At 30.7% G+C, this 27,270-nt stretch overlaps 2 protein-coding genes across 4 annotated transcripts; both read left to right on the top strand.

The window, feature by feature from the left end:
* The first annotated feature begins 192 nt into the window (after nt 1-192).
* LOC115881887 (fibroblast growth factor receptor substrate 2) lies at nt 193-10,178 on the top strand. 2 transcript variants are annotated; one of them, XM_030899609.1, is made up of 9 exons: nt 193-398; nt 555-711; nt 771-978; nt 1,072-1,252; nt 1,304-1,345; nt 1,401-1,555; nt 1,616-1,785; nt 1,840-2,227; nt 9,997-10,178. In XM_030899609.1, the coding sequence occupies exons 2-8, from the start codon at nt 604-606 to the stop codon at nt 2,221-2,223; spliced, it is 1,248 nt and encodes a 415-aa protein (XP_030755469.1). In that variant the 5' UTR covers nt 193-398; nt 555-603; the 3' UTR covers nt 2,224-2,227; nt 9,997-10,178. The 2 variants fall into 2 exon arrangements, with proteins under 2 accessions (XP_030755469.1, XP_030755468.1); XM_030899608.1 differs by lacking the exon at nt 9,997-10,178 and having other exon boundaries at nt 1,840-2,332.
* Nucleotides 10,179-15,138: 4,960 nt separating this feature from the next.
* Nucleotides 15,139-22,061, top strand: LOC115881885 (BTB/POZ domain-containing adapter for CUL3-mediated RhoA degradation protein 3). 2 transcript variants are annotated; one of them, XM_030899606.1, is made up of 5 exons: nt 15,139-16,330; nt 16,384-16,589; nt 16,650-16,904; nt 16,989-17,205; nt 21,375-22,061. In XM_030899606.1, exons 1-5 carry the CDS (start codon nt 16,147-16,149, stop codon nt 21,383-21,385), a joined length of 873 nt encoding a protein of 290 aa, XP_030755466.1. In that variant the 5' UTR covers nt 15,139-16,146; the 3' UTR covers nt 21,386-22,061. The 2 variants fall into 2 exon arrangements, with proteins under 2 accessions (XP_030755466.1, XP_030755465.1); XM_030899605.1 differs by lacking the exon at nt 21,375-22,061 and having other exon boundaries at nt 16,989-17,963.
* Nucleotides 22,062-27,270: the final 5,209 nt, after the last annotated feature.

The following is a 27,270-nucleotide window of genomic DNA, read 5'->3' as shown; positions in this document are numbered from 1 at the left end:
TAGGTGTACTTTCTTTTTAAAATATTTTCCAATCTTTTGCATTTCCGGTTTAACCGAACTACGGAACTACACAGATCTATACATATTCCCGAGTTTTCATTTTTAATGCTACAGCTGACAACAGTGCAATTGTCATTGTCAAGAACGTCAACGCGATAAATTGTCAAAGATGTCAAGTGATCAAGTGTCAAAGTGAAGAAGATGACATCTCGAAACGTTTATGCGTCTATTGTAGATATTTATATTATGTAGTTTAAAAAGAAAAAATATTTTATTAGCTAAATTAAGCCAAAGAAAATGTGGTTTATTAAAGGATGTATCCAACGTCTTTGTCAGATTGATGGTATTGATTACAATTTAAGTTAACAAAACGAAACTAACCATCGAACCTTTCCAAGGTATGGGTTAGATAAAGAATAACCTTGGCCCTTTTGTTTATTTACATAATAAAACAAATTATACTGTTAGATTTATTTTCATAATTTATAAATGTGCAAATGAAGAAATAAATTTACTTTGGAACATTATTATTTAAGTAGTCATTTTTTCTGTAGGTATTTCATTAAAGGCCTTTAAAAGTTTTCATAAAAAATCTCAGTAAAAATGGGCTGCGTTAACAGCAAAGCAGATATCAATGATACACATCCAAATCTCTTTCATGTAATTAATGTAAATGATCGAGGTAGACCTGTTAGTAGAGGAAAACTGGAGGTATGATAATTTATTTTTTGAAAAAAAATTGTAGTATTTATGTATTACATATATTTTAGGTGACAGAAAGTGAACTAATTTTTCATCAGAAAGGAAAGAATCCTATTAAATGGCCACTCCGATCATTACGAAAATATGGATGGGATGTTGATACTGATGTATTTAGCATAGAATGTGGTAGGCGCAGTCCAACAGGGCCAGGTTATTATGCTTTTAAATGTAAGAAAGCTGAACAACTGTTTAATATGGTACAGCAATATATTTTAGGTAATAAAATAGTTTATTAATATGCTTAGGTTAGGAATACAGACATAAGTAAGAATATAGTTATAAAGATATAAATTATTTATTTTTTGGTAGGAGGAATTCAAGAGAGCATGGAGAATTCTAATCATGCAAATCCATTGAATCAAAACACTGAATTTTCCGTCCCAGCTGTATTAACAGGACAAGGACCACCAATTCAACGACAGTCAGAAGGACACGCTGTTTATACTCAGAATGATTCTAGTCATCTAAACCCTACTCATTCAATTTCAAGGTGGTTATGAAATAAATATCTTCACTAAAATAATAATGTTTATGTTTGTAGATCCCATACTGGAATACTGAGTCGCCCTGGTTCAGTATCGAGGTTAGATAGAACTTGATATCGACATAAATATTATTTATTATTTGTAAATTTTTAGTAATGGGGGACAATTAAGTCCTACAACAATATCTCCACCACCAGTTATCACAGAAAATCCTTCATTAGAACATAACAACAATAAAAGGAACACTGTGTTGGTGGAAAATGGCATTGGGCCTCCTAATTATGCCAATTTAAATCCCTGTGATATAAGTATGTTATGGTACAAAGTACTTATTGAAAATATGTTAAAAACTGATTATTGTTCCACAGCTGATACTACTAACCATGTCTATATGAATGTTGATGCCAAAACAATAGTGAGCAACTTAAACCAAAGTAATTTTGTAGAGAATAGGGAAAGTCATAGAGAATTTGTTGAAGAAATACATTCTTATGCAAATATAGACAATCGAGATGTAGAAAATTTAAATTTTCGACAGGTAAAATACTCTATATTGAAGAAAGATATATTTTACATTGTTATATTTTTACAGCAACTAAATACTGTTACAAATGTAATTTTACCAAATCATGGAGATATAGTTCAAATGTACACAAGCAATAGTGTACCTTGTACTCCTACCATATACAATGATACTGAATATGTTATGGTACGAGAAGTAAATTATGCTGAATTAGACTTGGATTCTAATAAAAATAATAGTGGTACATGCTCAAATGATTACCCTCAAAACCAAATACAAGATACCAAAGTTACCAGACTACAAGAAAGTCCTAGCATGAAGAAGAAAAGTTATGCTACCATTGATTTTCCTAAAACTATTGCTCTTAGCCAAAGCATTAATCCTAAAGCAGAAATGGAAGAAGGTAGTCGTAAAACACGACACAATTCCACAATAAACTCTCTGAGTGATTAGCTGGGTAGGTGTTAAGTAAAAAAATGTGTTAAGTATAGATTTTTAGTATATAAAGTTACAGCCATATACATAAAAAAAACTACAAGATATATTGACTGAGAGAATTGAGTATGAGTATTTGTGTATTTTGATATAAAAAAATATAAAAATTGAGTTTATATGTACAGGGTGGGCCAACTTGGACGCTTTTAAAGGGAAACATCTTTTTCTATAGGAGATAGATGAAAACTAATACCTGTGTAGAGCTTAATTTTTGTCAAAAACATGATCTGTTACCGTTTCGGAGTTACGGGGTGTTTTTCAAAAATGTGCATTTTAACAAATTGCTGTAACTTTTGTGCTATGAAAAATTTTGTATTCTGATGAAAACATTTTCAAAGCACCTTTGAAAAACACTGAAACCTTACATTTTAGTCATACTTCTCTTATAAAAACTCACCTTTATTTTTCTCCCAGAATCCGAAAATCAATTAATATATATGGTGTTCCCTTACAAAAAAAAACACAACTTTGATATGTAATTTTTTTTGTGGACACTCTGTAGAACTCTCTATATTTTTAAAAACTGCTGTGAATTAACCTATATATGCTCACAAAATTTAATTTCAATACAAACTGTCGTTCCCGTTGGAGCCTCCGCGTCGTATGAGAGGCGCCACCCTGTATAAATCTCTTCTATAATTTGAGGCATAATATCTTTTAAGAGAATATGTGCCTCTTTTTTCATACTGCTTGTTTCAAGACAATTATATTATCATATGAAAATTTTAAGTACGTTCCGAAATTAGTAATTGAAGGCGTTGCGATTTAAATAATTTGGAGTAGATATATCTGGTCTTTATTCATTTTGGTTGTGTTTCAATTTTGAGTGATATCCTTCAACACGATGATAACAACAAAAATGGCATAAAAGTAAATTGAGAGTTACTAGTGCAGTGATTTGTGAACCATAAGGTTATTCAAAATATATAATTTATACCATTTTCACGTGAGAGAAAGAGTACGACAATATAATTATAACATAACGTTCAACAATGATATATTGCACATGTATGCTGGTCACTGCACAGCTACATTATGTAATTGTCTGATGTGTTCATTTGTATAGGCTTGGTGCATTCTCCGCCGCGCCGCGCTGGTGCTTGGTGCAGTATATGAAAAATTTATTATATAATTATTCTACAAGTGTGAAGAACTAAAATTTGTGAAAATTCTAAAAATAAAAAAGGAAATATTTTGATATCTTCACAAGGTCTTAACTTGTATTATAATTTATTATTCCAGCTAAAAAAAAAATTAAATGGAATAAATAAAGGTACATAATTATATACTAATAAAGGTACATAATTATAATTTTAGAAGATGTTTATAAAACATTTAATCACTAGTTGATTAAAAAAGTATATCATTAATATTGCAAATTATTTTATCCTCTCAGAGTATATGTCTATTTAATTTTTTGATTATGTAACAACTGCTTGAATCCATTTTAGCTTTTAATCAAATCGGTGTGAGAAACTATGAACCTACAAAGTGTTGTTTCGGGAGAGTTGAATATCCGGGAAAGTTGAGTTATTGAATGTTATTGCATCCAACAACGGCCTAATTACGCCCTCCTTTACGCGTTAACATTTTTTCGGCAATTTTATGTACAAATGAAATTGTCCCAACATAACACGACGGCGACGCCTAGTTCGGATTCTTTTTCACTTATTTTTTACTACCCGAAACAGCGTTACATCACACAAACCTCGTACGTCAGTGTTTTATAGTTTCAATAACTGCACTCGCAAAAAAACGAAAATACTTTAATATTATGACAAAGCCACGATTTCAATATTTTAATGCGATCAACATGAACTGTAACCGGGACGGCGTGAAATACATAGCGAAAATTTCTGATTTCTGCCGTATACTGCGCTGTGGTCGGAATTTTTTGAAATCAACTGTAATGCACCACGCCTATGCATGAACCCACCATTATGGTGGGTTCATGCTTCCGATCTTAGCCCTAACACTAACATTAGTCCTAACCCCGAGAATATGAATCAACGTTAACGAACGCTAGCGTTCATGCTCTCGTTGTATCGGCCCTAACATTAGCCTTAGTCCTAACAGGTTGGGATATTTTATATTCTTAGGGCTAATGCTAATTCAAAACTGAATCGCGCATGCTCAAAGCTAGGAGTTTTAAGAATTCTCGAAATAATTTCTGACATGTTGAATTTGACGGTTTATAAATGTAAATATATTATATATTGCTCAAAGCTAGGAGTTTTAAGAATTCTCGAAATAATTTCTGACATGTTGAATTTGACGGTTTATAAATGTAAATATATTATATATTTTTTTGTTTAGAAATTATTAATGTAAAAATTAGTTTTTCTGGTATTAGAAATTTTAAAAATAATTGTGAATTTAGGTTAGTTCAAAACATATGTTTTATATGAGCGCAAGCGCTTACGAGAATATTGATTATTTTCTTAAGACAAGTAGGAGAAGTATGAACGGCCTTTCCTTAAGTTCTCAAGGTTAATTTCTTAGGGTTAATGTTAAGGGTAAGGTTAGGGCTAATACTCGAAGTATGAACCCACCATAATGTATTTAACTTTATTTCATTTGTCATACATGCATGCATGTCACTTATTTCAATTGTTATACATGCAATGGATGATACACAATGCTCGTCTATGGACATTTTAGATTTAACAACAAACATATTTTTAATGAAAAGCTAAATTATGTTCAACAATACACATCGAAATAATGGAAAATATTATCTTGACTAATTTTTATATATTTTTTATTAGTTGCCAAAATATTTTACCGACTATAAATTTTAGAAAAACACATTATTATTTTACTAAGATGTTTTGATATTATTCCTAACTGTATTGCATATATGTATGTAAAAGTTGATATGCAATTTTTCAGAATTTATACCGTGTACTATTTTTTATTGCCTTGTATTATTTTTATGTATATATATTGACCTATGATAAATGTTTTAAACTGAGAAACTAAATAAAGGGAAATCATTTCCAATGCCAAAACTTGTACAAATAAATACTTTATATTAAGGGTTTATATACATACATATATAAAAATCTTCTTATTACTTCTTCAAATTACATGCTAGAAATTGATGTATATGAGATATTTATGTTTTAAATGAGATTTTAAATATAGATTGGCCTAATTTAAAGAAACGTGTAACTGTAGAAAAGAGATAATAATATTTTTTGGCTTGTAATTATTAAAATAATTTACAATTGATAGATATAAACTGCTTTCTATTTAGATGATACTTGCGATTTAGAAGATTAATCTACCGGGTGGTGCATCGGTCCCCATTGATTTTTCAGCAAAGTCGTAAATAGATTTTTTAAAGGTCTGGGTATGCTGAAAACACATGCCAAATTTTAATAATTTTGGGCAAGTCGTTTTTAACAAATTTAAGAAAAACTGCATCTATTTTTAAATTCAAACTGAACAGGTGACAATGCAAAACCAGGTAAATTCCAACATACCTTAACTTGTCAATTTATAATTTAGTCAATGTCATATTATTATATTTCCTAAACCTTAGATTTTTTCCTAAACGTTGCTGTTAAAGAGGTGGTGACTCATCCGTAGGCTCCAAAATGATGGCGTCTAACGTGTCCTTGTATTCTTTAGTCATTGCTGATGAAGTGATGACACATAATAATGTGAAAATTATTTTTCAAATGTCAAGCCATTGTCAAGCTTATGGAGTCAGTGTGCAGCCACACTATCCTAAAAACGGCGTATCGGCGTAACGGCGTAATGACCTTGAATAGATTTCCAGTAATTCTATTGGCTGAAACATTCATCTGTCAGAAATTTTATCTGTCAAATTCATCTGTCAAAAATTTCAGCCAATAGAATTACTGGAAATCGATTCAAGGTCGTTACGCCGTTACGCCGATAAGCCGTTTTTAGGATAGTGTGGCTGCACCCTCAAGCTCAATGATTTGACATAACTTTTGAGGTTAGGTACTACTTCTTCCCTATTTTAGTTCTTTTTTTATTAGTGGCAATTGAACAATATGGATATTCCGCCCCCCCCCCCAGCTCTATAAATTGGGTTAAATATTAGCCTTTTGGGTTAAGAATGGCGCACTAATAAGCATATTCTACATTACTTTTTTATTTGGACCCCCCCCTAAAATAAATTTCTGTCTCCGCCCCTGCATTTACTTGATTTGCATTGTTACCTGTTCAATTTTAATTTAAAAATAGATGCAGTTTTTCTTAAATTAGCTAAAAGCGGCTTGTTTAAGATAATTGTTCAAATTTGACATGTGTATTCAGCTTCCGTAGACCTGTAATAAACCTATATTTATGACTTCGCTGTGAAATCAACAGGGGAACCAATATTTGGACAGTTCACATTTTGCATGGGATTTGTTATTTTTCCAACGACGATGCACCACCCAAGTTTAGTTTATATAAATATTTTAATACAGTGACCCTAATTGCTACAGTTGTCTCAGTGGAAAGCAGGTGTAGTTCAGATCTTTCAGGAAACGACGAATAAAATGCATTTGTAAAAAGAATATGCTCAACATGTTCAAACATTATTCTAACAATACAATATAGTGATTTAGCTATGCAGAAGGGAAACTAGCAACATCAATATTAATAAAAATATTTCTGTATTTGTATCAGCTGAGTTTACTATATTGTTTGTTTTATATTATATCTTTAAAAGTTACAAATTGTCCAACTATTCTGATCATTGTCCAACAAAATGATAATTTTATTGTAAATTTGAATGACACTGTCTAAACGGTTTGTGTGTTCCCTAACGGTAGTAGATCAGTGATATTTTTATATCGTTGTGTTATATGTTGTAAAACAACAAAATGTAGACGGTCCCACAACGGTCTTCTGTATTTATTATTTTACTTTTACTAAATATTGCTGAAATATTTGATTCCTTTAATTTGAAACAGATAGCAGTTGCAATTTTATGTACACATTTACTTTTGTTCCATTGTTTTGGTTCCATTTGAAAAATACGATTTGGGCATTTTTTAACCGACACACACTAAAAACATTAGAATATCAAATTTATTTTTACAAAGGCTCCTTGATTAAGAATTAGTATTATTGACTTAGTCATATATACTAACGTACCAAATCGCGATTTTTTATCTGAAGAAATAAAAAAGTTGGGTGAGCCACTTTTGAGAAGCACCCGGTATAAAAATTGATATAAAACGTCGAATTTTGTCCCAAACGAGTGTATTTAATCGGCCAAAGATTTAATCGGCAGGCTAACATACGAGAGTTTTGGTACGTGACAGGCCAAGTCTGAGGACTAAATACACGGGCCAAATCTTCTGGTGTATGGATGACTATTAGAATTTAAAATCATATCTGAATTCGTTTTTTTTTAGTTTTTTCTTATAATTTTTTTTATCTTAGTTATTTTTTTAATGGTGCCCGGTGGCGTAGAGGTACTGGCTCTCGTCTACCAATCTCAAGGTTGTGGGTTCGAATCCCACACCCGGCATTTCATCAGCCCACTATTTTCATTAAAATAAAAATAGGTTGGCTACCTAGGTCGACTCAGCCTTAAACGAGTATTTGGGATTCACAATCCTGAGGTAATAATAGGCTGTTGAAACGTAGTGCTAGCCACATTACCTTTCTTGTATACCGAACGGCTCTAGCATGGCAAGCTGTACCTTGCTACTCCCAAGGCGTTAAACGCTATATACGGGAGCTATTATTATTATTAAGTTTTAAGTAGCAAAATATTTAATATTTAGTTATTTTTTGATATATTAACGGTTCAACCGTTCAACCCTTGCTGCAATAATACTTATTTTAAACACTTTCTTGGACGATTTAAGTTTTTTATGGTCTAAAGCCGATTTTTTGCTGCTATAGTCTGTCCAACGACAAGATCCTTGACAGTGATAAATGTGTCTGTCATTTTAATTTCATAGTAGTTTATTTTATTTTACAAAGAAATAAGTTAGTGCAACTGGAACGCATAGCAGGAAATTAATATATTTAAAATTTGACTGATAAGTGGTTACTTCAAAATATTGTGAAAAAAAACTGTATAAAACTTGTATAAAACTAAAAAGATGTAATCGAGTTATTTTATTTAAAAAAACGGTATGTGTTAATACAAAACAAACAAGAACAAAACACCACATACCAAAAAAATATAAAAAAGACCTTCTTACTATCAAGCTTCAAGAAACTTCCCGCATTATTTAGTATTATATTTATCAATATAATTTATGTACAAATACAAATTTGTAATATTCCACAGGAATAAATAGAACAAACTATTTTATTAATAATAACACTTAAAATTTTATACCTTAAAAAGGTTGATTAATTAACTTTAATCTTAATTTTTTTAAACCAGTACCTTTTGACATTATTTTTCTGCAGTACTAAACTCCATTATTTACCTATCGTGTGATGTCGATTTTTTACAGCTACTCCAGTCTCCAGTAGTATATGTTTAGCACGATCCTTGTAGCATATATAAGATGCGCTTATCTACGACGAGATGATATACAATCTTTATTGATGGTAACTTTATTGGGGTGTATAAGACTTTCTGTCTGAGCAGCGAGTATTAACTATAAACCTGCTCTGGGTCTACAGTTAATTTTCCCTCGATTTTTCCTCCACTTGACTTCAAAAGACACAAAACACACGTAATAATACGAATCAAAATGCATCATCTTCCAAAACACAGATATTTGACATAAGTCTGACATACATAAGTTGCCACAAAATTATAACCTATAATTTGGCAAGACTTTAGCTTTTTTCGTTTTCCTGTTATTACCGATTCTGAACCGTCCTAGAACTCTGCAGCGCATGCGCAAATTAAATAATGTCTTCATATTTCCTTCTGCGCATACGCATCACAGTTCTAAGACGGTTCAGAATCGGTAATAACAGGAAAACGAAAAAAGCTTTTGTGTCCGTTTGTCGTTCATCGTTCCGCCAAACCAATAAAATTGAAATATGATCTGTCATTTTTGAAATAAACCAATAAAACTGGTTAAAAACAAAAGAGACGACACATGACGAATTTATATTTAAACTCATCCATAGTTAACTTAAAAAATATTAGAAACTTTTATTAGTAAAATAAATAGATTGGTATGGGACGTCATCTGCTTTTCTTTTGTCGTCGTCTGTCGAAATCTTACCTGAGAAAAAAAACAGAGTATAGTTTATCCTTTTGTACATTAGATTTAATAATAAAAAATGGAATCTCTGATTGGTCTGAGTATTCGAAAGACCTGATGGGGCGAACTTATACTCTTCTTTGTGCTTATGCGTTGATCTTAATAGTTGGAAGGTATGTAGCTATATTTGTAAGATGTTAAATGTTATTAAAATATATAACATGTTATTAAATGTATGAGATCGAATTATATTGTAAATAATTTTTTGAAAAAAGATATTCAGAAATAATATAATTTGATGGGACTTGTTAGTATATAAGGTTAGCCAAAGTTAGAACTTCATGTTGCAGAACACTTAACAATAACGTTTATCTAAAAAATGTGAGATTTTATATTATAAGAAGTATAATAATTATTCTGTAAGATATACATAGTTTGAATACCAAAGATATTATTAATAAGTATAGGGTTTTAAAAGAGTATGTGATTATGCTATTATATTTATACTGTATATGATGTAGTTGTATAGATTTTTTTTGTAAAAATATATTGATAATGTTATTGTGTATAATTATAGAAAATGAACAATATACAGCTTGTTAAAATTGGAGATTAGAGCCTGGTAAATAAAAATGGTGCCAGTATGTGTTACAAGTATTCTACCAAAGCAAAAAGTCCATGCCAAAATTTAGATTAGAAATAGTGTAAAAAGAATTATAAATACTGTATTAACTTTTAAATAAAGATAATTTTCCTATATTTTGGGTAATATTCTATATTTATAATCTAATTTAACAAAACTTTTACATTATCTGTGACAACTGAACATACATGGTAAGTTAAGTTTTTTATAGGCTAGTATTCAATAATTACTACTGGCAATACTTTAATGGAAATTCCTGCTCAAGTTTTAAAATAATATTTATATATAATAATATAAAATGAATTTAAAATATTGGCTTAGTTAAAAATTTAAATATTTAATTGATAATGGTTAGGTCGCCCGTGGTGGGCGAGTTTTTATGCATATTATAGAAAATTGCAGCTTTAAAGCCAACTTTACGCCGTTTTTTTTTAGTTCACAAGGTATATGGTTTGATTATTTCCTTTTAACTGAAAATTCAAATATCTTCTTTTAATACACAACAGCAGGCTGTATCTAATCTCACTTCATATGTGACTAATATTTATCAAAAATTGAATTTTTGTATTTGTCCTTGTAATCCATTTTTATATAAACCATGCAGATATCAACCGTTCATAAATAACCACATTATAATTTAGTTTGATACGGTGTTTGCTGTGAAATAGATTGGTGTATGTATTTTTGTGATTAATATGAGTAATCAAATTCTAGACAATCCATTACGGCATTTTCCATTAAAAGTTAGAAATCATCTATTTAATTTTGCTATTATAATACAACAATTGAAGGAGAAGACAAATATTAATTATGTGTATGTGGACCCCAGCTGTAAATGGTCTGATGTGTTTATAATCCATCAGCTTAAGACAACACAACGATTTTATTGGGCATGCATTGAAAGTGATTCTTGTTACCAAGATAAATACATTGAATTCAATATGGTAACATTTTTACAAAAATATTTTAATTGCTTTAAAGTAAATCAGATTAGGAATGTTCAGTCATTTGATGTGTATACAACACTACTATTTCAATTTAAACCTTGGTTTAAGGAGAGCTTAGAGATAGATGATATACCAATTTCTGGACATTTTACCTGCTGGGCACTTTCACAAGAAACGGTACAAGAACTAAAAGAGATTTTTCTCAAATATTATCCAACATCTTTGGATCGTACATTATATTTCAACTTTCTCGAGAAATTTAGAATTATAAATTATTTTCAAGCAACAATTACGACACAACTCTATTTCTATTTAAATATTGATAAACGCTACATCAATTTGGAAAAGACAGCTATTATGTTTATGTCAAGTACTGCGAATTGGTTTCTCGAGAAAATAGGAAAAATGCAAGATCATTTACTGGTAAAAAATGTTGACCGTTGGATAAAGAACTTTGAAAATAACTTTAGTAACCTTGACGTTGTTAATATGTCTAAATGGAATTTGAGCTGTTTGCAGCAGTGCCAAGTAGGATTTGGACCACACTATCCTGAAGAATGGATACAATTTCTCGATGATACGAAACAGCAAATACTTTATGTCGTTACTGAATCAACATTCTTGACTTCTTTAAGATTCGTCCAATTTCTTTCAAAGAAAAGAGATTTTTTGTTTCTATCTACTAAGCAGTTAGGACACACTGAAATATCATCGAAAGCTGCTAAGTGGTTGTATAAGAAAGATAATGGTTTGTTACTAATAGAATATGAAGGAGTAATTCACCGTCGTGGACCCATATCTGGAGATATATCTATTGTTGCAGGAAACCGAAAGAAAATTGTGAGCATCTGCAGTCATAAAGAATCATTTTACGATATGTTAAAAAGTAGAAAGCATATTTCAAATTGCTTATGTATCAGTGATAACATCTCGCTAGCTGATATGGATGAACAAACTAAACAGGATTTGTTTAGCAATACTGAATTGTCATTTCAGGGACACCATGTATATTTAAAGGAAATTGTAGATAGCACAGTCGAAAAAATATTAGATATGAAAATTTTGGAAAAGTTAGTCAACGGGGGCGAGCTAGAATTTGGTAATAAGTTACCAACGGAAGATTCATATTTCATTCCGAGAACCTTAAGAAGACCTTTTATATCTAAGCAAACCCTTGCAAATAGTGTATGGTCATCTAATGCAGTTGTAGTTTTTCAAGCAACTGAAGAAGATTTTGATGGATTTAATCTTCAAATTACACGTTGGGAAAGTAAGAACAAAAATTGCAAACCCGGAATTTTTTTATTCCCTAAATATAGTGAAAAAAGAATACATGATTATGAAGACATAAATATTTATTGGATGCACCATAAATCTGGATTGTTATTTATAGAAAAAATTAGTCAACATAACAGTGATATTCTAGATATCTTTGACGACATACAATATTCGGAAAAGATAAGTATCTCCGATTTATGTTCCAACTGGAACGTTCAATACAAAATAAATATTATTGCAGATTATCCAGGAAGTGGTAAAACAGTATTTCTCAAACATTTTGCTACTGAGCTTAAAAAACACATTCCTTACATCTGGGTTATACATGTAAATTTTAGCAACGACACTAATGCTGTAATGTTAATATACAGGTGTTTTGAAAAAAACAATATTTTGAATCCTGAAGACGCTGCAGAATGGATTGTAGAATATGTGAGCAAATTAGATGTTAAAGAATGGCGATGTGAAGAGAAACTTTTGTATTTATCACTAATTTCAGTAAAAGATCAGCATCGTCATCCTACCACGGTGCTTTTGTTTGACGCCTTTGACGAATTAATTCCAAGTCATCAGATTAAAGCGATAAGAATGTTTCGTGCTTTAGCATCTAGAAATAATGTTCTTTGGATTACGTGTAGACTTCACCAGCAAGGTTATCTAGAAAAGGAATTACACAGCTCAGCTTATCGATTGAATCCCCTAACATGCAGCGAATCGAACATGTACTGGAATAGGCTTTTGGATATGAAGAATAATGTGAAAGACCTACATGATATTCCTTTTTTGAAGTCTGTTGATATCGTCGATGGAATTCCATTTAGTGGGAATCCGTTGCATGTTAATTTACTTTCACAAATAGTCGGTAACAATTTACATCAAATTATGCCGTTACCAGTTATATTTAAGAAGTTTATTCAACTAAAAGTTCAACTTTATTACTCCAGTAAAGTACCATACAAGGGAATGAAATCTACAAAGAATAGTGAGGGTTTGATAAATGGTCACATCTATATTGCAGTGAAAGAATGCATTCCAGGCATCAGAGAGAAATATCATCCGATTACACAGGAAGAGTATTTGAGAGTTGGATTATTAATTTGCAATAAAAATAAATTAACCTTTCTTCATAGTTCTGTGAGAGATTATTTAGTTGCGGCATACATTTCTCGTAATGCTTCGAACATTCCCATATCTGCTGGCGAGGATTTCTTTTCTGAAGATAAGTTTCTGCAATTAAGAATATTCTTAAACACTATGCTGAACCGTACAAGTCTTTGCTTAATTCCGAGTAAGAGATATAATTCCATCGATATGCTTAAAAAAATAGTTAATGAAGGTAACAATAATCTTGCTAAATTGCTACTTGATAAGATATGTTAAAGATTATATATACATATATGTAACCATATATGATTTTTAATAAATGTGGAATCATGGAATAGATAATAATAGATGTAGGTAATATGGGTAATATGTAACATTATAGTCAACAGTCTGATATATTCAGTAGCTATATATGCTGATGAACTATTTTTTGTTAATTATATATTTATAATAGATATTTACGATGCAAGTGCGTTAACAGCCTCATTAAGATACGCGTGTGAAAGTTGCACATCGAGTGCGTAGCACGAGTTGTGTAACCACAAAAGTATCTTAATGGAGTTAACTCGCGTGTATTGTACAATATTTTATCTACGTCTAACTATAAAAACACACAATGGATTTTAAAAATATTTTTAACTAAAATAAAAAAATAAAAATACATTGTAGGTAATTATATATCGAGAAACTATTGTTACGGGGGCTCGTTGAATTTGACACTTTATGTCAGTTTAATAATAAATTATAATAAATAAATTTTCATGTTTTTATAATTATTATCAATAGAACAGTTTATTTGTATTTAGTACGTACCTATTTAGTGTAAATTAAATGTTTTAAAAATATTTTTTTCTCTTTGGTAGTCATCTAAACAAGGAATGCGGCAATGAAAATGCATGAGTTAAGAAGCTCTTAACTCACTCAAAATGCGTGAGTTAAGAACTTCTTAACTCACTGACGTAGATAAAATTAATTATAGTATTTATAATATTCAGCCTGCTTTTTAGATAGGTATAGGTAGTTTATACAAGTTTTAGGAAGTGTTAGGACACACAATTTTAAAATTACTCCTTAGTATACAGGATGCTTCAACAAATTTGGTGGCATATATCTGTGTGTAGCATTCTACATTCTAAAAATACTGTATGATGGAAAAAAACGGCGTCCATTTGGCTGGGAAACGACGATCGATGACATTTCCCATATAAATTTACATATAAAACGACAGCGATCTTCATTTCATAGCCATCGCTGACGCCGTTTTTTTCTATCATACGGTACCCGGTACCATGTACCATCATGTCATAATTTATGTACCTCTGTATATGCATATAAATATCTATGAGATTAAATTTTATACACATTCAAAGCTAACATATTTTTAATTACTATTGATTCTTTTAACTGGATATATTTAAACATACCGGGTGCGTTTGAAAAGTGGCTCACCTCGATAACTTTTTTTTTCAGATAAAACAACGAGATTTGATATGTTAGTATGTGACATAAATTTGGATTGAGTGACATATTCAGTTGTTTTCGGTCACTTGAAATCACGTGAAATGAATACAACTTTTGGTTTTTAAATGACACCCTTATTGGTATAAATGAAAAAAATTCAAGTACTTATTTCCGGTGAAACAGCAAGTGACCGAAAACAACTGAATACGTCAGTCAATCCTAATTTATGTCATAGACTAACATACCAAGTCTCCGTTTTTTTTGGTCTGGAGAAATAAAAAAAGTATAAGGTTGAGCCACTTTTGAAACGCACCCGGTATAGTTGTCTTCTTCATAAGAAAAACCCGAAGTAAGCTAGTGTAAGTTATCTATTAATTTGCGTTGAAATAATGAGCCTCTTATCTCAATGGAATTGGTGATTGACTTACACTGAATATATAATGACTTCTGAACCCGCAATGTATACACATACATATATAATGGAAAGTCTGCCAAGGACAGTGAAAATGTGACACACTGAAATATATGCCATGCAATATAGTGAATTTCAATAATATATTTTGAAATGGACGTTTTTATAAAATATTTCCATAAACAATTTGCTATTTTATTAATTTTGAGAAAGTCACAAAGTTTACAGAATAAATATAAATTTCTGTGTAAACTTTGGTATCCATATACATAATCAAGAGTATAATACGTAGTTACATAAAAAAGATACAGCATTTCAAAAAAGTACACTAATGAAAAAAATTTGAATCACCCTGTATATGAAAATATTTTAACTTTTTTCCTTTTCATTTTGAGAATGGCTTATTAGTAACAGTTAGTAATTAGATATACTTGGATATATTTTTATGTATCAATTTAAGTCAAAGTCCATAGTCAAAGTGGATTAGAAATATATTTTATACAAACGTTAGTAGAAAAAAAAGTAGAAATACACATAATTCGTTTAGTCTACTATGGTTTACTACAATCCTCGCTAACTAGTGAACCCGTGGTTGTTTATAACTTATGTTTATAATTTTAATAACACAAAAGCACAAAATAAAAGTACTGTATTGGATATTCTATTATATTATGGTCGAATGGCCCTGGCAGCCCGGGCCGTTAAACTAAAGTAATGCCTAGAAGATTTTGTTTCTAACCCAATTTATTCCGACTTTTGACAACTTCAGAAAGTATTGACTTTTTAATGACTCATATGTTATCTTTTACAACAGAAAGTTTATAATTTTATTATAAATTTAAATACCTACTTCAAGAACATATTCTTTATTAAACAAGTTATATGTTTGAAACCGAAATTAACACAATGTCGGGTAAAACCACAATAAAGGGTAACCCATCCCAATACGTAAAATTAAATGTTGGAGGCTGTTTGCATTATACTACTATAGGAACCCTAACTAAACATGACACAATGTTAAGAGCAATGTTTAGCGGTAGAATGGAAGTTCTCTCAGATTCTGATGGTAAGTTAGATCAATTATTAAAGAGTTTATTTAAGATTCTATCTGTATTTTAGGATGGATTTTAATCGATAGATGTGGAAAGCATTTTGGTACAATCCTCAACTTTTTGCGCGATGGGAGTGTGCCTTTGCCTGAATCTAGTCGTGATATTGCTGAATTATTAGCAGAAGCTAAATACTATTGCATTGCTGAATTGGCAGAATGTTGTAATAAAGCATTACAGAAAAAAGAAAAAGGGGAGCATGAACCCTTGTGTGTGGTAAATACTTATAGGGACTACTTTTATTATTTATTATTATTTATATAATTTGTTTGATAGGTTCCTTTGATTACATCAGTTAAAGAAGAAGAAACACTAATTAGTTCAAATTCTACTAAACCTGCTATAAAATTGTTAATTAATCGTCATAATAACAAATACTCGTACACTTCAACGTCTGATGATAATTTGCTCAAAAATATTGAACTTTTTGATAAACTTTCCTTATGGTATAGTAACAGGGTTATGTTTTTGAAAGATGTTATCAGTACTAGTGAGATTTGTTGTTGGGTATTTTATGGGCATGGAAAGAAGGTATATTTAAACTTTATATTTTCAACTCATTAATTCTTATGTATTATTTATGGTATATTGTAATGTCGGAATTATTATATTTAGGTGTCTGAAGTTTGTTGTACATCAATTGTTTATGCCACAGATAAAAAACATACTAAAGTTGAATGTCCTGAAGCTCGTATTTATGAAGAAACTTTAAATATTTTATTATATGAGAATAGGAATGCTCCAAATCAGGAATTAATGCAAGCAACTTCTACTAGAGCTGCTGTCAGTGGAATGTCTTCATATACTAGTGATGAAGAAGAGGAACGATCAGGTATTGAACGGTTAAGATCCAATAAGAGTAGTAACACTAGCTGATTTAGAAAGAGCAGATCTCTTACAAGATCTATTAAAGACTAATTATCATATTTTAAAATATTCTATAAAGCTGTTGTGAAGTAGTTGTGATGGCTATCTTAAGATTTTTTGTTTTTAAATTTCAAGGTTTTCAGAATTTGTCTTTTTAAGTATTTATAGTTAAATATTGTCCAGCTAATTAAAATATGTATTACGTTTATTTTGAAGAAAAACTTGATTTTATTTAAAGTTGATTATTCGATAAACATCTTTTGTACATACTTATCTACTTTCTAAACTTAAATTTAAAGATTTTAATTTTTAACTTATTCAAATTAAGTTTCAGTATTATGTAAGGGAACAAAAACATTTTAGTTATTAATGTAGATAAAAATACCTCGACAATAGTTATGCATGGATTATATATTTTTTTGAATTTATAATATAGTGTGTTCAATGTCTTAATAGGATTTCTGTCTAATGAATGTCTTTTAACATACAATCTTACATTTATATTAAACAATTTTATATCTGTGCTAAAATTTAAGTTGTGAGCCAATAGTTAAACAAGGTTGCAAGTCATACATTTTATTTATATGTTATTTAAAGTCAAACTACATGTCTATGTGTTAAAGTCTCAGGCACTCAATGTAATTTCAGCTTATGTACATTATTCATTACCAGAGTGAATTAAAACTAAAAATAAATGATAACTTATATAACTTTTAAAAAACATCATGTCTTAGTCTTTTTATGAAACCCTAATAAGCAATTCCATCTCTACTAAGTTGTACTTAGACCAATTTTGATGATTTTTTAAGCAATTTGTAGCTAACTTACTTTAGACTTTTTAGTACCTCTTTCAAAATTAAAAATGAAAATTGCCATCTCTCAATTATACGAGGGAAAACAAAATGTTGATATTTTGGTAACATTTTGAAACACTGTTGAAGTACGTTAACAAAGCAAGGAATTTAAAAATCATTTTATCATCATTTTTTCTCGATAATTTGTTTTTGGTTCATCTTAATAGCTTAATTTTTGTTGGAGATATTCGTTTTTGAACAAAAGACTAGCATTTTTAGTATTTTTTACATTAAACCACACCTTTGATTTTGATCCTAGTCAACAGACCTATAAAATAGTGTTTATAACTTATGTAATGTCACTCTCTCAAAAATCATTTATTATTGTCTGTTGGGCAGTTACTCTACTAGAGATGTTCTAAGTCCAAAAGTTGATCTCTACTATGATTAATTGAATTGATACTTCAGAACTTTAAATCATCTCTTTTAAAGTAAACGTCAATAAACAATAATACATAGATAAATGAAACAAGTTTAGATTGGAAAGTGCCCATTAGGACAATGTAAACACTATTTGACGCTATTCTTGCAACAGTCGCGACTCAAAGCTTTTGAAAATTTCGGAGCGGTTCGGCTTTTTACGGAATTATATCGCCAAATAATGTTTATTCATTATTATTTTCTTTTAATTTTATGAATAAAATACAATGTGTTGCATACAAGGAACTTTATTTTATATAAGGACATGGTATGAAATACCTATGAAACACTGGAAACCGACTTTACGCCACGGTCCACAATGGTTTTTGCAGTTCACAGTTCACAGCACAGCTTTTTAAGTTTTTAATGCCACTTTTTCACAATTATCACGGATTTGAGTAAATAAAACTTAAATTAGATTCCTCGTTAGATTCACAAGGTAGCAATAATTACTTGGAAAATGGATGCTTTAAACACTTTTTGGAATTTTTTCAATGATGAGCGCTTTAGATTTTGAAAGATTTTATAATTTTTGAAGAATCTGACTTTGATTAGGGACAAGAGAAAATGTTTTCTGTTTTTGTTTGCGGTCGTTCATAGCAACCACTATAGTAGCGCCAGATCGCCTACAACGGTCGCGACCCAAAACAATTTCGCGACCTAAAATTTTGACGGGCATTCCAATCTAAATTTATTTCCTTTATCTATGCAATAATAATATGAGTTTTCAATGACAGTAACAAACATCATAAACACTTTTTAAGAAGTGTGTTCGCGAGGAAAAGCAAAGGCATGCTTTCAATGGTAAAATTGCTGTAAATTGTTACTGTCTTGTTCAAAAGTATCTCCAATAAAAATAAAGCTATTGAGACGAATCAAAAATAATACTATCGGGAAAAGACGTACCTAGATTATAAAATTATTTTTAAATTACTTGCATTGTTAATATATCCCACAGGTTGCTTTAAACTTTTACTAAAATATCAACATTTTGTTTTCCCACGTATAGTTGACAGATGGGAACTTTCGTTTTTAAATTAAAGAAATATATTTTAATATTTTATTGAACAGATTACAATATTTATCAGTTTTTAAAGGCGAAAACAAACATTGGTTTCTTAAATAGGAAAAAAAAAGGTACTTGGATTATTTTCAGGCAGTTAGTGATATATAATTCTCTTATATAAATATATGGACGATAGATATTTTATAGCCATTTGAGGACACTCTTCACCTCTACCTGAGGGTAATAAAAGTTTAACTATAATATGTATATTGGTGTCCCATAAGATATTTGTATAATATAGTTGCATTACAGTTAAATATTGTAAACATTTTCTTGCTATAATTTATCTAAGTTATTTTCATTTAAACAATAGAATTGGTTGTAAGCAGTTAGTCATTGTTTCTAATTAATATTAACATATGTGGTGCATATAAGTGCCATATATATATACATAAATGTATATCTGTAAATTTAAGAGGTTAGAAAATAATATGTAGGCGGTGCGTATTTGAATGAGACAGATATTTGAATTGAATAAAATTACTGTCTAATAGCTGCTGAATAGAAATACCCTTTGAGCAAATTGTTTTATGTTCAAGCTGGTTTTGGACCTCGATATGTAGACAATTAAAATTTAATAAATCTGATCTTATAGACATTATTTGTTTTTGTTATCTAAGGCGTGCTTGATCTTAATACTTTTGATTATACTGGTTATCTTCATTGACTTTTCTTTGTTATGTATGTATTCTGTTTTAAATGTTTATGAATCAAATTAATTTTTAGTTTACTTTATCTTTTTATTTTTACTTTCTTGTTGACAACGTTGCATGTAGTGTGACTGTATAATTGTAGCAGTTATACAATATAATAAAACATGACCAAATGTCTGTGCTCATAAATAATTAATTCTTATGAAAAATGACATTAGAATTTTTATGTGCTACTGAATTACTCATAATTATGCAAATATAACATTTTAAATTAAAAAGGTCTCTTTAGTGTTTGTTATTATGGTGATGAGTTCTAATCTTTCTCAGACAATTAGTCCAAAAAATTTTAGTGGTTGTTTTAATTATACTTTATACTTAAGAGTTAAATATACATTTAAAATTTATAGAATATCCTATTCTTGTAGTATCAGGTCAAAGAGTATTAACAACGTAACCGTAAATTAGGAAAAATATATTCTAAGCTTCTTTCAGAATCTTGAAATGCTCACAATCGTGCAAATACAGCATTTTAAATTAAAAAAATCTCTTTAATGTTTGTTATCCTAAAAGAATTACTGGAATTGGATCATATTTATACTTAAGAGTTTATGATCATTCAAAATACAATTAAAATATTACAATATCCTATATACATAGTAACGGTTTGCAGTAATCAGTTTTATCCATAGAGCAAGCTCAATAATTAGTTTAGAAAACAATAAAATTATATTTATAACCACAATTTCTCTTGACGTATTATAAAGGCCTTTGATAAAGGCCAAAATGACATTAGTCGTAAATTTTGAAGTAAAATTAGTAGAAAAAGTTAAGAATTTGTTAACTTTCTCTATTATCTGAAAATTACCACCACTAATTTTGACGTTTTCTATTCTTACATTGAAATCAGAGTTACAAACCTGTACGCTAATTGAAACCATTAATTTATTCCACTAATTTCGAGGTTATGAATGAGGCTTTAGGACTAATATTACATGTAAGATTAGATTAGCCATTCAATTTATTACCATACCCAACCATAGTTATTTACATTTTGCATGCAATGGGATCTTGCAACCTTGTTAGCACCCCTTAATTTTGGTGGATCGTGTATTGCATCACTGTGCGACTCTGTATGTTTCAGCGGTGAACTGAGCCCGGCCCCCTCACCGTCTGCTCACCGCCCACCACCTCCATCACCATTACTCACCCCGTCCGCCCGCCGCGCCACCTGTCGCTTTTTTGCCGTTGCTGTGTTGCGTGTTGCGTTGGTTTCCTCGCGCTCTTACCCCCACCCACCCTACGCAACCTGATTAATCCGATTAGAATGGTACGTACACCTGTAGTACGACTTATATGACTTACCTTAGTTTAAATATACTAAAAGATACCGTCCGCCAAAATAGTAAACATAATTTTGCCCGACAAAAAACGTCTTTGTTTACAGATATAGCTGCAATTAGGGATCGCATTATGGGTTTATCGATTTATCGGTTGCTTGATTAAATGTTCTAAAAACGCGGTAAAATATTACCGGTAAATCGTCTTCAAATACCACTTATTTCGGTAGTCATGAAAAAAAAAGCCAAAAGCCAAATTTTCCAGAACTCAAAAAATGTTTGAAGCTTTTATTTAGAACTTTTATTACGATTTCAATAGATTTATTACAATATTTATTGTATATTGGTATTATAATTTCTTAATTTTTCTTACTGTTTTCAAGAAATACTGTAAAATAATAGTTGGAGTTAAATTGCGCCCTTTGAATAAAAAGATTAAGGAAGGAGCATATATCAAAAATCTTAGTTTATCAGTGCCGTTCAAAGCGTGTAAAAATATGATGTAGAGTAGACTCAATAATTTGTTGTTTTATTTTACGTTGTGAATAAAATATTGGTACCTAGTTATTAAAATTGTTATAAAAATATACAATTCTAAGAAAAATAGATAAGTTATAACATTTATTTATTAACACAAACATCCGATACGCTACTGAAGCAGCTAAGTTTGACGTATCTAGTATCTAAATTTTTTGACATCTAGTCTTTGACGAAATTAAATAAAAGCAAAAATGCAATAAAAAATATATATGTAATTACTACACGTATGTATATTAGTAATGTTGAATTTAAAGGTGGGGAAATAAATTTTACTCTAAAATGTTATTGCTTTCTTAAATTTATACAGGGGTGCCAAAAACGGCTGATCAATTTTAAGGATTTATTTTATATAAAAACTTTGTTAATTCAAAAACACCCTGTATTTTTTAAAACAAATCGAAGCAGATTCAAATGCTCTTTCAAACAACATTAGGGTTTTCTATACCTGTCTAGCTTAGATTTTGAATAAATAGCGATTTTTCAATAAAATGGCTATCAAGATGCCTGGTATCGCCTGGTATCGCCATGGCATTTTTAGAGACAGTTAGTAACTATTTTCAAAATCTACATTAGTTTATGGACATTATTATTTACATTTATAACAGTTTACTTAAATTTACCTGCAATAGTTTAATAAGTAGGTATTCATTATTTTATCAAGAAAAATAAAGCTGTATCTGCTAGTGGAACAAATGGACATGTATAGTAACAAAGACAGTGTTACAAATACAATGTAATTACTAGTGATTTTATTTTGTGAGGAAAATTGCTTCTTGGCCTCAAGGGATTAAGCTCAAAGATATTCAAATAGAAATCTTCATGATAAGCGTTCCTTTGAAAAACTACTTGTCCTACTTCGTAGTGTGGTTTTTAAAAAAATCTATTAGGATGAAACCTGTCGTTGGAAGTGAAGAAATTGATTTTGCCGTAATTGGTTCTTTTATAGAAAATCCATATATCTACAAGCTACAAGTCATACTACACGTATGTGTATTATACCGGGTGCGCGTCTCAAAAGTGACTCACCCCTATAACTTTTTTATTTTATCAGATAAAAAAACGAGATTTGGTATGGTAGTATATGACATAAATTAGGATTGATGGACGATATTCAATTCTTCTCGGCCACTTCCTGTTTCACCGGAAATGACTACAACTTTTGATTTTTAAATGGCACCCTCTGTATTTTTTTAGTTTATTCTATTGAAAATGTCATTCTGAATACAATGACATCTCATATGTCAACTTTTGACATTTTTTGCTTAAAACAAAACTGAATTTTAAATTTGTGTGGGATGTGTAAAACACTAATTTTTAATCAAGGAGCGTTGGAAAAATAGGTTTGATCGTCTAATATTTTCTTACGAATAATTTGGTACCACACACTTGGTACTTCAAGTCAAACTGTCGTTATGAATCGCATGTTGCAATTTCAAATAAACCATATTCGAAAATGTCAAAAATTGACATATGATATGTCATTCTATTTAGAGTGTCATCTATCGAATAAAACAACAAAACACCGATGGTACCATTTAAAAATCAAAAGTTGTACTCATTTCCGGTGAAACAGGAAGTGACAGAAAACAATTGAATACGTCAATCAATTCTAATTTATGTCATATATTCATCTACCAAATCTCGATTTTTTATCTGTAAAAATAAAAAGGTTATAGGGATGACTTTTGAGACGCACCCGGTATAATAACTTACTAGCGAAAAGTCATTCCATTATTTCCCTCGATTTTTGACCGAGACCTATAGCACGCTACAGAACTAACTATTTTACAGTCTTTTTCGGTTAGGTTAGGTTAATAAAAAAACAGACACGCAGTCTCACTGTTAATTTAAGTTCTGCCACGAGATTTCTTTCTATATTTACTACTTTTAAACAACTATCAGTAGTAGAATAGATAATAAATAACATAAAATAAAATAAGCTCAGTAAAGACTGACAAATCCACAAAATTTCAAATGTGTCAAATCAAATTGAAATGTGTCAAATGAATCGTCAAACAGAACTGTCAAGGATCCCCACCCTAGGGCCTTTTGTCCGTCTACCATGCATGAATACACGAATAGCATTATACTCCTCCCTTGTCTTTGTATTCAAAGATTTCACCGAAAAAATATAATTTTTAATCGCAGCATTGCAACCTACGAAAGTTGCTGTGGAATAGTTAGTTGCAAAAATTCGAACCAGTTTATAACATATTTTGCTTTAAAATGTACGATTACTACAAATCAAAGCACAACTTTTAAGCATCGAATGTCGATCTCCTTCAATATTTACATAACCATAATGGTAAACAATTCGATTCTAAAAATTATGAAATGTAAATAGAACCAAATCCGCTATAATAAAGACAATAGTGTATAGTTTTCCGAAGATAATTGGAAATACTGGGACTCTTAATCCGTTTACCCAAACGATGCCGTCAAAGACAATGACAAAATCAGTCCCATCCTATTCCAAAACTGACTTAAATAACAAGTTAAAAATGAAGAATTAAAAATGACAGATCTCAAAGTGAAAAATGAAAAATTTGAACACCAATGCTATGGATATTGATGACTGTTAAATCTAACTCAGTCTCTAAAAAGGTCAAAGTTGAACTGAGCTAATACTCCGGTTCTTCTCCAACATCGACAGAAAAAGAGTAAAAGCCAACCAAACTTAACCAACTGCAAAATAAATAACATCTATAGCTACTGATCGAACCTTGAAAGCAGAAATGCAATATTTTCAGCAAGAAAAGGAATTAGAAGAAATATATGAAAATGCTGCTTTAATTTGATAAAAAAAGTCGGTAAATTTGCAATCCCTAGCTGCAATTCTGGTACTATTGAATCATAGGATCACTCTATGACCAATATCTTAGTGCGTTACTCCGAAACAATTGAAGGGGTAGCTGCAATAGCCAGGCAGCTCCACTTTTTTTTGAAAATTAGGTTTTTAATGAATTACCCTTTAAAAAACTTATCTATCGTTTCCTGCAACAATCAATTATCTCAATATAACAGTACATAAATGGCGACGTTAATTGGAGCTGCCTTCCTCTGGGTTTGCAGCAAGAACGCAGCAGCTTTTTTTCGATATCCCACAAATTTATTAAAATGAAGCTGCCTGGTTATTGCAGCCACCCCTTCTTAGGTTTCAACCGAGTCTGCTGTATCTTTGCTATATTTAATCTAAGGGGCCATATGATGGTGATGTAATTATAATATACTTTTGGGGGTGGCTGCTGCGATATGACGTTAATTCTTCTGTTTCACGTCAACACAGTTTTGAACCGCGTTCTTTTCTCATTTAGATCGAGACCTACAGTCCTAGGCTCAGCTGCAACTGTGTCAGGCAGCTGACCCTAGAGTATTGGGTTTGGTTACAGTAGAGTCGCTATATTTATTTGGATAAAAATTCAAACGCAAGTCAATAACAATATACCTTGAGTGATAAAATGTAGGCCTTGTAATTGTATAATAATGGAAAATATCGACTGTCGTGATTATAGAGGAATCGGAATTCACAAGGATTTAAGTGAATTTCTCGAAATACGTAATAATGTTAAATCAGATTAGTGCTCATTCTGGTTATCAATTAATCTTTCTAGACATGTCTATTTAAGAATTTTTTTAACACACTCAGAAAACGTTATTCTTTCCAGTGGCGGTAAGGGCAACTGCCCAGCTACGTCGAAACACCGGTTCCCATTAGAACACCGAAGTTAAGCAACGTAAGGCGATACTAGTGGATGGACGGGTGACCGGTTCGAAACTCTGTATCGTGCTGTTGTCCAATAAAGGCAAAAGTGTAAAATCTATTGACACACACTGCTCTTTCACGCCGGTTCGAGGCCGGATGAGATCGGATATCTCGTGAGTAAGAGTTGATTTAGACACTTGCCAAGTCGGTAGGCCATTGACCATGATATGACCGAGGGCCGCGGTTCGGATTCCGCGTAAACAAAGTAGGCCCCGTCCAGATTAGCCCTGGCAGGAAAAAGGAGACGTTAACTGAAATCTTTACTTTTTTCTTCTTTCTACGTGATTAGTATGTTGTAATGGGAGTATACATTTTGATTTGTCACGTAGTTTTTAATCTTAGAAGTGTTTAATAGATACTGTATGTATTATTGAAGTGAAATTTCTTTAAGCGCGCTGGGTGTAAAAATTCAAAGCCGTGACACACGAGCTAGCGAGACGACACGCGAAACGAAAATGGTAAGGACAACCAACGGCTTAGAAATACGTTTTGACCCGACATACATGCAATTGTGGGCAGTCCGCGTGTTTATCAAAAATATTAATATTTCAATACAAATTTTGTGAAAGGGAATCAAATTATTTATTAATGTTTAATTTATTACTTCTTCAACATTTCAGACTACCTTTTTTCAAACAATCCTTCAAATCCCTCAATTTAAAGCTCTTAGTAAAAAGTTTCACATCGAATATGCGCACATAGTGCACACACAATTATTTTTAGTATAGTTTTATTTTCAATGTCATTAAATTACTTTATTCTAATTACCTTTTTCACAATAAATGTTTTTCACTGTAGTTACTGGACTAAACATTCTTTTTTTTTCTTTTTGTTTTCACCTTGTATCTCGTTTCAGTACTTTAAGCAGTTAAGATTTTAAAAAGAGATCTTAAATTATGCAAAATCCTAGATCATATATTATTATGATCTAAGTGCAAAATAAATAACTTTTGACGTTAAATAACAAACCAACGTTAACCAAGTTCCAATTATTAACTATTACAGGCCTTTATCATCTTAGTGTTAAATCTTAAAAGCCAAATATTGTAGTAAGTCGTAGCAGCCATCTTTAATGTACTACTACCGATAAATTTTTCTAAAGAAGACTGGGATTGATACTGTAGGTTTGCATTATATGGATTTTGTAAAAAGGTCCAGTGGTTCTCAAAGTTTAAGCAAAAAAACATTTTTTTTAATTTTCGCTTTAAGTATAAAAGAATATCTAATTTTTAATAACAAATAATGTTATATGTATTTACATCACTGTATTAGTGTGTTTAGTGTGTTAACAAATTTGGTCTCAACAGTGGGGTGTATTGCAAAGTAAGAGTTGTTTTCTGCTTGTTTGATATCTTTGTGTTGTAGCTGTATATTATTACTATTGTTAGTATGTAGAC

This window comes from Sitophilus oryzae, unplaced genomic scaffold (assembly GCF_002938485.1).
Source record: "Sitophilus oryzae breed Bouriz unplaced genomic scaffold, Soryzae_2.0 scaffold_1744_pilon_pilon, whole genome shotgun sequence".
NCBI classification, from domain to species: domain Eukaryota; kingdom Metazoa; phylum Arthropoda; class Insecta; order Coleoptera; family Curculionidae; genus Sitophilus; species Sitophilus oryzae.
This window is presented reverse-complemented; position numbering and strand designations above follow the sequence as displayed.

What these genes read in the sequence shown, in the direction of transcription:
- LOC115881887 (XM_030899609.1), top strand. Translation starts at nt 604, where the DNA reads ATGGGCTGCGTTAACAGCAAAGCAGATATCAATGATACACATCCAAAT. An exon ending in CCTACTCATTCAATTTCAAG is followed by an intron (nt 1,253 to 1,303) that starts GTGGTTATGAAA and finishes TTATGTTTGTAG; the next exon opens with ATCCCATACTGGAATACTGA. An exon ending in TTTAAATCCCTGTGATATAA is followed by an intron (nt 1,556 to 1,615) that starts GTATGTTATGGT and finishes ATTGTTCCACAG; the next exon opens with CTGATACTACTAACCATGTC.
- LOC115881885 (XM_030899605.1), top strand. Translation starts at nt 16,147, where the DNA reads ATGTTTGAAACCGAAATTAACACAATGTCGGGTAAAACCACAATAAAG. An exon ending in AGTTCTCTCAGATTCTGATG is followed by an intron (nt 16,331 to 16,383) that starts GTAAGTTAGATC and finishes TCTGTATTTTAG; the next exon opens with GATGGATTTTAATCGATAGA. An exon ending in AGCATGAACCCTTGTGTGTG is followed by an intron (nt 16,590 to 16,649) that starts GTAAATACTTAT and finishes TTTGTTTGATAG; the next exon opens with GTTCCTTTGATTACATCAGT.